Source organism: Limulus polyphemus, unplaced genomic scaffold (assembly GCF_000517525.1).
Source record: "Limulus polyphemus unplaced genomic scaffold, Limulus_polyphemus-2.1.2 Scaffold4112, whole genome shotgun sequence".
Lineage (NCBI taxonomy): Eukaryota > Metazoa > Arthropoda > Merostomata > Xiphosura > Limulidae > Limulus > Limulus polyphemus.
The window spans coordinates 86,352-100,641 of record NW_013669722.1 but is presented as its reverse complement, the minus strand read 5'-3'; the positions used below and the strand labels follow the sequence as shown (position 1 = coordinate 100,641).

The 14,290-nt window shown below is 33.8% G+C and overlaps 1 protein-coding gene across 2 annotated transcripts in view; it reads left to right on the top strand.

The window, feature by feature from the left end:
* Nucleotides 1-1,797: 1,797 nt before the first annotated feature.
* LOC106470605 (zinc finger protein 252-like) overlaps nucleotides 1,798-14,290 on the top strand; it is a 48,257-nt gene continuing 35,764 nt past the window's right edge. Inside the window, exons 1-3 of one of the 2 annotated variants that reach the window (XM_022399230.1) lie at nucleotides 1,798-2,212; nucleotides 3,730-4,911; nucleotides 10,138-10,234. In XM_022399230.1, coding sequence (XP_022254938.1) covers nucleotides 2,204-2,212; nucleotides 3,730-4,911; nucleotides 10,138-10,234 — 1,288 coding nt within the window. In that variant the 5' untranslated portion in view covers nucleotides 1,798-2,203. The other variant, XM_013931167.2, reaches the window with a different exon arrangement.

Sequence of the window (14,290 nt, the reverse complement as noted above, 5' to 3'; positions counted from 1 at the left end):
CACACTTTATATTACCGTCCCTATCGCTCGCTTGACTCAATTGTCTATCTATCTGCTATCTTATCTCAACTTTATTTGCCGGGCTTATATACAAAAAAGAGGGCGTCTAGAACAGACTAGAGTTGCCAGGAAAAGTCAAGATCCTTCGAGAATCTCATGAAGTGTTACCAGAGTCACGTAATTTCCGCCGTCGTAACAATACCAATCCACGGTCACAGTCTTCTTAGATATGCACAAAGCTTTCGACACCTTTTGGCACTATGCCGTTTAACACAAATAACACTTAATGTGTATTAACAAAACAATGATCAGATGGATATCTAACTTTCTCACAAATCAATCGGCTGTATTTATAACAAACAATATATTGTCTAGACATTTTAACATATCAGCAGGAGTTCCGCAAGGATCAGTCCTTTCGCCACTCCTATGCATACAATATACCATTCCCAGATCTAACCTACACATATTTTGCACAGCATATCAACGACATTGCTGTTGGAGTACACCTCGCAATCCACTAATAACAACAAATCGTGTTCAAAAATCTGTAAACATAATTGCTGACTGATGTAGCGACTAGTGCGTTTTGCTCAATCCAATTAAAACACAATGTACTGTATTCCCCAAAAGTTTAAATAAGTATTTCAAAAACACGAAAAAGTAAAGTAAATATTCAATAATACAGAAATTAAAATTAGCAATACTATTAAATTCGGCCCGGCATGGCCAAGTGGTTAGGGAGCTCGATTCGCACTCTGCGGGTCGCGGGTTCGAAACATGCTCGCCCTTTCAGCCGTGGAGGAGTTGTAACGTTACGGTCAATCCCAATATTCGTTGGTAATAGAGTAGCCCAAGATTTGTAGGTGGGTGATGATAACTAGCTGTTTTTCCTCTAGTTTTACACTGCTAAATTAGGGAAGGCTAGCGCAGATAGCCCTTGTGTATCTTTGCGCGAAATTCAAAACAAACAAACTATTATATTCCTTGGTATCAAATTTGACAGAGGTCTCACTTGGACAACTCAGATAAAAACATTCACGCATCCATTAGCAAATGAATTAACTACATTAGAATCCTTACAGGTAAACATTCAGGCTGTAAAACTAGAGGGATACTAAAATTTATAAAGCTTTCTTGCGCCCATTGATTGAAAACGGATGCCAAATTACATATAACATGTCAGACAATCTTTTCATTAAACTACAAATACAATAAAATAGAGCGGTAAGACTAGCAAAAAGGAATCCCACTTTTACCCCGGTCAGCTACTTAGATAAAGTGAGTAACTTACCATTATTAATGAAAGATTAGGCATGCGCGCTAGAAATTACTATCGCAAAGCCGAAAATAGAAACCCTCTGCCCTCTTCACAATCACAAGTGCACCATACAAACACCTATCACCTTACAACCTTTATCACAAGCAAACTTAAACACAACAACAAACTAACTTGTAGCCACTCGGTCACATCTGAGTCATAATCTAGGTATTTTTAACTAAACATTCATGTTCTATTTTTCAATTTGGGCACAGGACATGTAGATTATTCATCGCTTGTAATGTGAAAGTGTGTTTCTTGGGACACTCTCGTTTTCCCTCACGTGAAAATTCGGGGCATAGGAGTTTAATCTCTCTCCACTACCATGAAAAACCACCCATTTCTTCTTTTTCGTTTAACATATGCGGGAAATGAAGCTTCGAGGTTTTGTAGCACACTCCTATTTCCTAGGTTCGTCGCCCATGATATCCGCTTTACCAGTTTTGCCTCAGCATACTCATTTTGATACTTTTTTCTGCCAACGCAAATCTTTTTACGTCAACAATAAACTAACAACTCTCATCGCAACGAACTAATTAATATCTGGCACTGTAGGTTCAAAGAAAAACCCACGAGCGGGGCGAAGGGGAATAAAATATACTTGAACACCCCAGTTGGAAAGAGTTGACATATTCCTGTTGAAGCCTGCCAGCTCTTCACCTTAACCTAAATCCCTGCCATATTTTAAAGAAAAAAAAGAAAAGAAAAGACTTTTGTATGGATTTTTTATTTTTGTTAAATTTTATAACGGTGTTTCGACAACTGGTAAACTTGTTAAAATTATTATCCAGAGTATAAATCGTAATGACGTTTGAGCCATTTTGCTTTCTATATTAAGAAATAAAGAATAAGGAATCCAAGTTACTTCAGTGTCGTTGTTGGATGATGAAAGTAAGAAAAGTTTTAATTGTATATATATTGTACTAAATGGGCGTAACTTTAAACAGTCTTAACTAAATACAAATGTTTATAAATTGTAAGTTTATCTTTCAAACGCGAAGGAGAACTATAGGATGGACGTAAAGTGTGCTAACAGTGTTCACTACACCTATGCTTTGGCTAGTTGTGGAACTTAAATTTAAAACTCGAGCCTGAGTCTAGCCTCCAGTCCAGGTAAGATTTGTGAAGCATTCTGAAGAATGGTTCAGTTTTAATAATTAATTCTGAAGTTCACTGTACCAAACATTAACACAATGAGACAACAGTACTACTAAAGAGTAACCAAGTTTGGCAGCTTGACGCTAATTTACGTCATATAATTTGGTTACTGCACTCAGTGACATGACAATAATATACTACTAATTAGTATTACTATTAGTAAAAACTATTACAGATAATACTATTTGCTAGTAGTAGTAATAAATACTAATAGGTAAAGCTATAAACAAATATTCAAAGGAAAAACCTAACTTTATAAATTATTGCAAAATATGTTTAATAACACAACACTTGCAAACTGTATTTAATCATAACACTCAATCTTTGAGTTTTATACAATATCCAATTTAAAACTACAAATGTTTGAGCAACTGGCTTGTGCAGTCTTCTGAGTTCAATTATATTTTTCTTTTATGCATTCTTTTATTTGCTGCAAGATGATGAGAATACAATTCTCTGCAGGATGCATATTGGTTATTGATGAAACTTCTGATTAACTTATTTACATAAGGCCATAGCCAATCAATTAACTTGCATAACTCTAGCTACTATGGCAAACTTCAGCACCACCCAGTGTAAGTCATTCTCTCACTGTCTTAACAAGGTGCGAGTTGTCATCATGTATAAATAAACTTAAGAAACGGCCCAACTAAAGTCTAAACCGTAGAGGAAAAGGTACTTCAAATATATACATAAAGATGGTTAACAGAAATGAAGGAATATCACCTCACAAAGCATTTTTATTTGTATTGATGTAAGATAATATTAGATGCTTTAAACTTGGAGTAGTGGTCTGTGCAAAATGTGATATTGTAGATTATAGTTGTTTTTAGTTTTATTCTCTCATTAATTGTTTGTTGTATTTGTGTATGTATTTATGTTTAAAAGCAGTATTTCATACATCAACATTACAGTTTGAAGTACTGTTTATATTCAAATCAAGCTGCTTATTTTGAGTTAATTAGAAACATTATAATCACATGAATAATACATTGATCTTTTGTATTCTGTTATTCACATGCTTTTGAAGTGTTCATTGGGAATTATTCATATTTATTTCTTTATCACTTTTAAGCTATACCATTATATTTGGTGTTTATGCATAAAATAAAATATTAAGCAGGCACATAAATTTTTTGTAGACCTAATATGTACTGTTGAACATGTATCTGTAGAGAAGAATTTTTGAATAATGTTTTTGTTAGTTGACAATTATTTTTCTAATATAATTTGGTTTCTTCATATTTTAGCTGGAATTCAATAGTTTATCACCCAACTCGCACATTGGCAATTTAAATAACAAGATGACAGAAATTTCCTCAGCTGAAAGCCAACAACAGACATTATGTTCTACTACTGCCAAAAATGGAGTAATATTTTCACCTGTCATTCTAGTTCCAAGTCCAAGCCATCTAGTAAAATCTCCTTTGGGAGCTGGTATTCAGTATGTAGTCACAAGCAATCCTGATGATGTCCTGGAATTTAAAACAGAGAATGAATCAACAATGATGAAAGATTCACAGTCTTATACAGATGTTAAACATCACAGTACTCATATTTTTCAAACTCCAGATGAGGCTCTGGAACTTGATGACCATATGGTTTCTGTTCGAGAGATTACTAAAGCATCAAGTCCTACAGAATTGTTTGCAATACAGGAAAGTAATAACATGCATCCAGATTTAAAAAAAGATGTCAGTTTATCTAGATTTCATATTTCCATTGAAAAAACAATTAATTTAAGAAAAGATCAAAGCATAAATGTTAATTTAGAACGATTGTGTGATTCTCCTTTCTTACATAGTAATAGTTTCCCATGCGTTTCTGGAAATGTATCAACAGGTGTTGTTGGTGGAGAGTCGGAGAAGTGCCAAGGCTTAGGACACATATCAGAAGAAGGAGAACAGTATTTGGTCTCCTCGCTTTCAGATCATACTGTTTCTCTCTGTTCTAGATCTAAAGTGTTAGATTTAAGTAGGACTTTCTCTAATGAACAATCTCTTAAAGTTACAAAAGAATATGAAAATGAAACAAGTAAAGAATTTTCTCATGATGACAACACATTGGAGAGAAAAAGTTATGACTGCTTAAAGTTGTTTGATACCAATACTACAAAGGAAGATCTAATGGTAGCCAGTTCTGAAAAAGAACATTATCATCACGTTGAATCTGAAAATAATGAGATAGATCAGAGCACAGTCATGCCTATATGTAAGATTATAGAAGTAGAGAATCAAAATGCAGTTGAGTCAGTGGAGAAAGTCACCAGTAGTGGAAACGCTAATGTACGAATGAATTCTACTTCTGTATCAGAAGTTACTCTTCCTTTCAATATTATTGGAAGTAGCTTGTTTCCTCTTCTTCCAACTGAAGCTGTATTATTACATAATTTTGCAGTCATTCCTGAAACAGCAACTAGTTTTGAACTTGAGGTTAGTATAGAAGTAAAATTCACATAATGTTAGCATTTCTGAAACCACTTGTTTATTTTGTTTAGTGCAAGAACACCAGTCCCAAAGAAGAACTAAGAAAAAAAAGCTTTATGATATCTTTCCGGTGTCGTTACCACCATTCATAATTTAACTTTCTAGGATACCTTTTCACACATAAAGCTATCTTTACCGTGTGTCTGCCTTAGAGATCTGCATGCCACTAGCCTTTTGGTAACTCCCACCTAATCTCATGAGTTTTCTCGTGAATTGCACTACTGCATCATGGTGTTATTATATGGCAAAAGTCCTCCTTTAAAGTTGTCCAGGAATGGTAAACAAAATGGATTAGGGTTAGGATTAAGAAGTGGGGAACAAGAAAAATAGTGCATAACAGAGAAAATAAGTCCTGACAATGTGAGAAAGTTTATTCTATTCAACAGGGAGAGAAGTTCCCAAAGCCTGACCAGGATATAGAAAAAATGAAATTCATCCTTTTCATTCTCTCCACAAATGAGGGGAGGGAATGCCTGATAAAGACTGGAATTGAAGGTCTTGGCTACAAAAGGCAACCCACTACCCTAATCACAATTACCACCATGTCATCCTCATAAGCTATAATTGTTGCATTACTTGTGTGAGGAAATCAGTCACTCATTCAAGTACGAAAAGATATTACATGAACTAGTGTTCATAGATTTAAGGAAAGAATGAAAGTAAACTCCCTAAACATCACAAATCTCATTAAGTTGACAAAAACATGTCTGATGGGTTCAGTGCCGAGGAAAGAAATGAGAATTCACGAGTGCAGAAGCATAGAGGGAGTTAGTGTGCAGAGAGGTTGTGTCACCATCCTATCCATTTCATAAAGCCTTTCCCTCCCCATCTATCTGCTTTTTATATTCTCGATTTTAGTCATTCTGCATCCCCTCCCCTTTCACAATTCTCATGTTTGGTATCCTTACCTGTCTGGGGGATGTGGACTATTTGGCATTGGTTTCACCCTCCAGTGCATAATACTCTTGTTTTCTCCTGATCTTTTTACCACACTTTTTTCCTCTTCCCTCTACACCTCAAGTCTGAGGCACTCCACCGCGCCACAGAGAAATTTCTGGGTGATTTTCATTCCATTCACTGTAGCCGTACCATTTCTACCATTTCCTGCTCATTTGCCTCTTTGTTACTGGGTTATTTGGTTGGGATACTCTACTATCCCAAATTCAACTTCTTTCTTCCCTTCTACAAGCCCTTTGCCTAGCCCTTTTCATTGCTCTGAAGTTGGTGTTATTCCTTATTTGATTGCATCATTAGCTGAGGCTGCCCATCATCAATCCTTGCTTTCGTATGTTGTTCCCACTATCACCAACGCTACCTTCTACCATTGTGCCTTGTCTTTTAATTCCCAACTTCCTCTTCTACCCGGTGTCAAACTCGACAAGCTTGTCGGTGATGTTTCCATCCTGTCAGATCCCATGGGTACCTGTCTGTCCTGGTTTGAGCTTTTGTGGTCACACTTTTCTGTCTACACTTTATTGTTTACTCTTTACTCACAGGCTTTCTAGTTCCCTACCCTTCCTCCTTTCAGCCCTCATCTTGTTTCTTCTTTCACTTTCATCTATGTCTAATATCATCTGGAGGCTGTGTAGTGACCACTTCCAACAATTCCTCACAACCACTCAATATCTTACTTACCAGGGTGTGTGTGTGTTTCTCAACTTATTCTCAGCTCGGATCAGCCTTCTCCCATCTGCCTGTGAGCTATGGAACTTACACTCACCAGGTTTCATGCCTATTCTACTCATTCTGCTTGAGAGGTTTAGTGTTTGGTGACCATAGCTTCATGGGGAGTGTTTAACCCAAAGGAGATCACATGCATGCACAGATGACTGTCCAGTCAAGTTGAAATGTGCAATCTAACTATTACATACTTTATGACATGAATTTCTGTGTCCTCCTCCTGCAGCTGGTGTCAGTCCCAGAGTCTGATGGTAGAATTAAGATGAGCACCAACTAATAATTTTTGTGCCCTCTTCCTGCAGCTAGAGTCTGTCCAGTAATGTCTGATGGTACAGTTGAGGCATGCACTAAGTACGGTTTGAATGCACCTCAACCAGGTTACACATGGTGACTTTCCAACCTTTTGTGTGCAAGTTCTTGCTCCGTGTGTCATGTCATATCCATGACACGTGGAGCTTGGTTGCCTCTTCCTTCCTTCCTTCTATTCTGAGAAAAGAGTGTATCCTGGAGAAGATGAGATGAGGTCTCACAAGGGTGTGCCTCTGTGTGGCCTCTGCCATCTGGTGTCACACTACATGGGTTTCCTTGGGGCACTTTCTGAAGGGAGCTTATCTAGGTAAACTTTGCACTAGTCCTTTCATGGTGTTCTAGCTTTCAGTGGGAGAGGTGTGTATTGTCTCAGAAGTTAACATTTTCCTTAGTTGAAAATGTATTGGAAATAGATACTCACCTCCTTACACACTTCTCACTTCCCACCCTCTTCCCCCACCCATAGAGGGAGTTAGTTTGCAGGGCAGTTGTTTTGCCCTCCTTTCACTGTATGAACATGGGATTCTAGCTTTCTGTGTGAAAAGGTGTTATTATACCTGAAAATGTATTTCCTATAGATACTCACCTCTTAACACACTTCCTACCCATTTCTGGTGCAGTTGCCCCATCAAGAATGAAAATTCACGAGTGCAAAAGCATAGTGAGAGTCATTTTACAGGGAGGTTATGTTGCCCTCCTATTGGTGGAGGGCTTTTGCTGATAATAACATCAGTAGTGCAAGTCTCATGGAATCTTGCGAGTTTAGGTGTAAGTTGCCTAAAGGCTAGTGGCATGCAGTTCTCTAAGGCACTCGTGGGGAAGATAGCTTTCTACGTGAAGAGGTATCTATTGAAAATACATTTTCAGGTAAGGAAAATGTTAACTTTTGATCAGTATGTTTTGTAAATGATGCATAAAATGTCATTTGAAGGAACTATTTAACAGTTTTAAGAATTAATGTTTAAAAGTTTATAATAGTATCATTAGTGATATATATTTTTTATTGCGTTAAAAACTACATGAAATATATTATTTTAAGCCTACTTTAAACTACATGAAATATATTATTTTAAGCCTACTTTAAACTACATGAAATATATTATTTTAAGCCTACTTTTTATTCAGAAACTTGTCAGTTCTCCCCTTAATCTCCGGTAAGAAGCTGGCTTCTATTATTGACAGTAACCAATCGTCATCAAATAAAACTTTTAACTCTTTGACCACAGCTTGTATCCACCAAAGGAGAACAGTCATACTATAACTTTTGATAATATAAGTGTATCTTCATGAAATTTTGCAGGTTATCAGTCAATGTTACAAGGTGTTCATACACAAAACATCAGATTTTATAAATTGTAAAGATCTTTTTTAATTAAAGATTTGCTCATGAATTTTTTCTTTTTTTGTAATGTTGACTATCTAATATGCAAAGTAGTTTTGACTTTAAGATTAAAAATAGCTTTTCTTCATCTGAAGATTGACATATTTCGAATGTTTCGAAATGCACTAATTCCATCTTCAGCGAAATCTGAAAATCATGTTACAAAGATGATTATTAACTAAAATTTAATATAATATCATAATAACTTGTTTACTTAGTTAAATGGATGGATAAAACAGTTGAGTTTAAGTGTGAAAATTTAGAACAATTTCATCCCAGATTTTCTCCTCCATTATGAGCCAGAATTTAGTTTTTATGACTTAAACATCTACAGCTATACAATGATGACTATTTCTCTAATGTTTCCCACTTCAACACTTGTTACCACATTTTAATTGGAGGTGAACTTTAAGTGTAAAAGGACATTCACTCTATTTGGTTTCCTAACCATGTGGAATATAAGATCCTCCTGAATCATTTCAAGGAATTTCTCTCCCTTGTGAACTTATTATTTTTGTAATTACAGCTGAGTGATTAACTTGATTAATCAGCATAATTGATCATCTGATTATCAATGAGTGCATTCATTAGTGTCGTGTAAAATAATCAATAAATCAAAATTATTGTTTCAGATTATTACTATATTTTAATATTCCAAATAACCAAGTCTGATGTCAGAATAATTGACTGTTGTTAATTAATCAAACATCAAATTTTACTATCCGCCTCACTTTATTAGTAAGTAATACCCCTGATCTCATTTACAATTTCTCATTGATAGCATTTGTCTAATCATATGTCCTATAACAAATACTAATAAACAAAGATTTTTCCCTTCTAACCGATATAGATGAAAAAAATTTACATCTTCAGTACCATCAACTTCAGCTCATCCTTTATATAAACACCTTTTAAGAAGTCTATCACTGTTAAATTAACTATATCATGGAATTTCCGAATAATTCCAGTTATCATTGTTCTCCAGTTCTATACAAGTGCCAGTAGGAAGAGGGGGGGTGCTTGGCTAGACACGCTGATTTTACAGTAAGGGATTGAAGATATAAGGACCTGCTAAAAGTAACTCCTGTGCTGCCAAAGGCAGTTCAATCTATGGAGGCCAAAAACTAATATAATAATATAATTTACAGTTTCTATATAAGTCAAATATGTAAAAGTGGGGGTGCTACATCATCCTTGGTTTGAATGCCTCTCTTACATCCTAGTTTTCTATTTGAATTTGAACTCTGAACTCATCCATTTCAGTCCTAATACTCTTAACATTAGAATAATAACAGTTGAGCTTCTTCTTGAAACTTCTGTTTAATAAACTTGTGTTTAAAATTGTTTGACTTATGTCCTAAATAATGTTTTTCAATTTCTTCTTTACCATATCTATGTTATTAGTTTGTGTATTCTCAAACTCCCCCACCACTATGCAAGTTTCATATGTACTTTTACATTTGTTTAAACTATACAATTTATTGTGTTTGTTAGCCACCATTTCAATTGTGTTACTGGTTGTCTAATTTTTTTTCAGTGTTTATCGTTGTTTGCTCATTGTAATATAGTAACAACTAAAGACGTTTTAAAGTAGATTTTACAGTGTGTTACTAACACAGTATAAAATCTACCTCGAAACTTCTTTTACTGACTAGTTATTGTTAATTTGTTTCTTACTTTTTTTCTTTTTACTTATCCATTTGAAAAGTAATTACATTTGTTATTAGTATTAAAACATATGATACAATAAAGATATTTAATAGTATTAATTGAGGAATTCTTAATTATTTTTACATTAATAGATTAAGAGTGATGAAGAAATTTTGAAGAAGTTTCATATGAATCCAAAGCTAAGGTCCAGTACATTAGAGATGGTACATGAATGTAGCCCTCAACAAGGTGAATGAAAAGTTTGTTTTTATCAATACCTCTTGTCAACATTTTGTATATCATGTAAATCAGTATAAACGAATTACATGTATTTTAATAGCAAAAAAAAGAAGAAGCGAGAAAATGCTGGATCTTTAAATTATTTAAATTGGAATCCTATCATTGAGGAGAAAACGATACATAAGCTTTAACTGTAGAAGTACTGATGGAGCCCCTAAAATCGGCATTTTGAACATTTTTCCGAGCTGTGAGGGATAGAAATAATGAAGTAAAATTACATTCCCTCGTGTAAAGTTGCATTTCCTCATGAATTGTTTTTTTTGTTGTTTAATCCATGCAGTATGTTCACTTTCATTTGTCATAACAAAAGGAATACAGATGGATCATGCATTCCCAATCAGGAAAGCCAACTAAAAAAATCAAATTCCTCAAGTAAAGCTAAACTCCTCAGGAATATGGGAATGTAATATTTTGATCTCTGGCTGCTTATACACTTAATGTCTTGTAGGCCTATGAATTTGTCGGTTACAATGTCCATAATAACATGAGTCACACATAAAAAAAGTGTAAATGAAAATACCATCAGCATTGCATTTAATCCCACTAATTATTACTGGGGTTCCATTTGTAGGAAGTGGGTGATGTTATTGCCCAATATGATGAAATATGTTGACCTCACAGAAAACTGTATTAAAAACTAGAGTGTAATTTGATGAATAAACTTTATTTTGATAGTGTTTTTCTAAAGATGATGATGATGAGATACACAAGTTATTTTAAATGTTGGAGTTCTTCTTAGATAATATGATTATAATTTAGAATTAAGTGTTTAAATTAATCCATATAATCAGTTACCTATGAGCATTGACTGCATTGATTAGTGTAAAGTAATTAGTTAATCAAAATTATGATTATTACTATTTTTGATTATTTCATCTATCCAGTAATTGAAATATTGCTTTTCCATTTATATTTTGGATTAAATCAACTTTGTTCCACTTCATTGATTAGTGTTATGACTCAAGAAAATCATCATCTAATCAAAACTGATTTCTTATCATTGCTATAAAGTAATTGAAATATTGCCATTATATTTCTTGGTTGTTAAGTGCAAAGCTTCACAGATTCACAGAGCTGCTCACTGCAGGAATTGAAACCAGATTTGTAGTATTATTAGTTTGTTTTTTTTTTTAGTTATCTTATGACAATAATCTGTTAGTTGAATGTAATTGATGAGCTCAAGAATTAATTGATTAGCAAATTGCCCAATTGTAAACACAGAACACTATTTGAACTGTCTCAAAAGTCAACACTAATTCAGTTGTTGGAAGACTTTAATATCATGACAATAATATTCTTTAATGAATAATACTGTTTTGTTACTTTATTGCTTTTATAACATGTTTGAAATTAGGGTGTACTGCACTTCAAAGCTATAACTGTTGCTTAAATTGCTTTTCCTTTTATTCATTTGTTTTAAACCTTCGTTTTTTGCCACTGATAATTTAAAATGACTCGGTTTCTTATTTCTGTATTTTCTTTAGTAATTAGTGCCAGTTTTCCTTGATTAATTGGCTTATTGGTGGTTAATTGTTGCATCCATAACATGGACTATCATATGATCATTAAGATTTGTATGTTTGCTTCTGATGCTACAGTGATTGGTGAGGTTGATTCTATAGAAAATGCTTCCTTGGACGGTCTTGTTGAATGAGCTGATTTGGGGAAAATTAATTTCACAATAGATTAATGTAAAGTGTTGCATTTAAAGTACAAAAATTTAAAAACACTTGATTTGTGGGGGTGGGGGTAAAAAATATTGACATAAAAGTTATAGGCCATCTAGGCTGTTGAAATGGGGAGGGACTTAAAAAGGATTTGAATGTGATTGATAAAATTCTCAAGCATGTAACTGAATATTTAGAAGTGGTAGAAAGAACATGTAGGGTTCTCGGAGTTATTTATAGTAGTTATATTCTGTTTAGTTTGGTCCGCTGCACAGTTTAAATAGTAACGTGTCATCATATATTGTCACAGATATCACTCTAACATTAGACAGAAGTGGCTTAATGAGTTCTCCTTGGACAAAAACATTGTTAAGGAGAATTGGAGAAAGATAAGGCATGTTTTACTATGGCTACGTTTTTCATAAAAAAAATTTTCTATCACAGTAGTTCAAGTCAATAGCTAGTGTTTCTGTGTTCCTTAACCTGTTCCTTTCCCCTTTTTTTTCCTAAATATGTTCCAAAAAATATTATATTTTTGAATTAATTTGTTTGAAAATATGCATATAGGCAAAGTGAAATAAAAAATATTATCTAATAGTTTATCAATTTTATTATGTGAAAAGTATAATAAAGCGATTGTTATAAATGCAAGATATATCGTGAAATATAGAAAAGCCTAAAGAAAGTAATATATCTAGGTTTATTTGCAGGAAATACCTGATACAAGCAGAAAACAATTACAGATCTATAAAAAAAATAACTAAAAAGACCATTTGTCAGAAAAATATAACATATTGAACTTGATGTTTGTTTTAGTATGGTAGATTAGGAAGCAAGGTGTGACACACAGTGGTACATCACAGTCAGGATAAAAAAATACCTGCTTTCTCTTCCCATTAGGACCTCGTTTTCTTATCAGAAGCAGGCTATAAAAAAATACCTGCTTGTGCTGCCATCTATTGAAGTATGGAATTAGTATAAAATGGAATTTCAGTCTCACATAAAGTGTACTCAGGTGCAAAACTTTCATTATTTATTTATTATTTATTTATTGTTACTTTCATTAACAGGTTATGTTATTAAGAATATTGTCATTATTTTTATTATTATACTTTTATCATAGACATTTTTTTTTTTGGCACTGTTAGCGTAATATATGTCTTTAAAACTAACCTAAATCTCCTCGTGAAATGTTATAGCAATTATGGATGAAAATATCTATAACAGTGAGGGTAACCAACTGATGAAACAATGCATTCCAATTTTTATAGCTTGAAACATAATGTACATTTAATTAGCTATACTGCTCTTTAGTCTTGCCGTACGTACACAGCTTGCTCTGATCAGAAGTTGATATTAATTAATAAAAACAACTAAGTATCAAAGACTGAAAGATTAACGCTATGAAAAGAGACATGAAGATTTTGAGCTGGTTTTCTCTGGAGTGTAGAAGAATTGTAGATAATCTAATTCAAGTGTTTAAAATCATTAGGGGAATGGATAAACTGGGAGGTTGTTAGTAATGGAGGTTGGGGATGATTTCAAAGATTTTAGAGAAATAAGTATAAGATATTGAAAGTAAGGTCCAGGCTAGTTATTGCACAAAAATTTAGAACTGTTGAGTTGTAAACTGGTTTCTAAAATGATGATATGTGTATTAAACATTTGACCTTTAACTTTTCATTGGAAAATTTTATTTATGTGAGTAGTTACCCCTAGGATAGGTTAATTGCTTTGTTGAGTGATATTGTTAGGCTTAATGGCCTTCTAGTGCCTAATATTTTTGATATTCTTACACTGTTTTTAGCTTCATATTTTAACACGTAATGCATACCTCGGGGAAGCAAAATTTCCTGATATATTCCCGATTTCTACAGGATGTTAACTACGTAATTTGAACACTGAAATAGAGCATTTAGTACTAAAATGGAACAGCAAAAATTATTTTCAAGGGTGTTTTTATTTAATTTTTGGCATAAATACTCACAATTTTATGATCGTATGAAAACTGCAATTTTGGCTACATTTTCCAGAAAAGTGCACCCTTTTCCAGGCCGTTTTTCTATTTATTTTCTCGTTCTTTTGCTTTTTCATTCTTTCTTTCATGAAAATAAATGACAATTCTTTTACAATTTTGTTGTTTTTTGGGATCAATACTTATGTTGACCTTCGTAGAACAAGTACAGAATTCATAATGCAACACCTCCTTGGGCTCCTCCTTCAGCTGCTTGCCTTTCCTTCGTAGAACAAGTACAGAATTCATAATGCAACACCTCCTTGGGCTCCTCCTTCAGCTGCTTGCCTTTCCTTCGTAGAACAAGTACAGAATTCATAATGC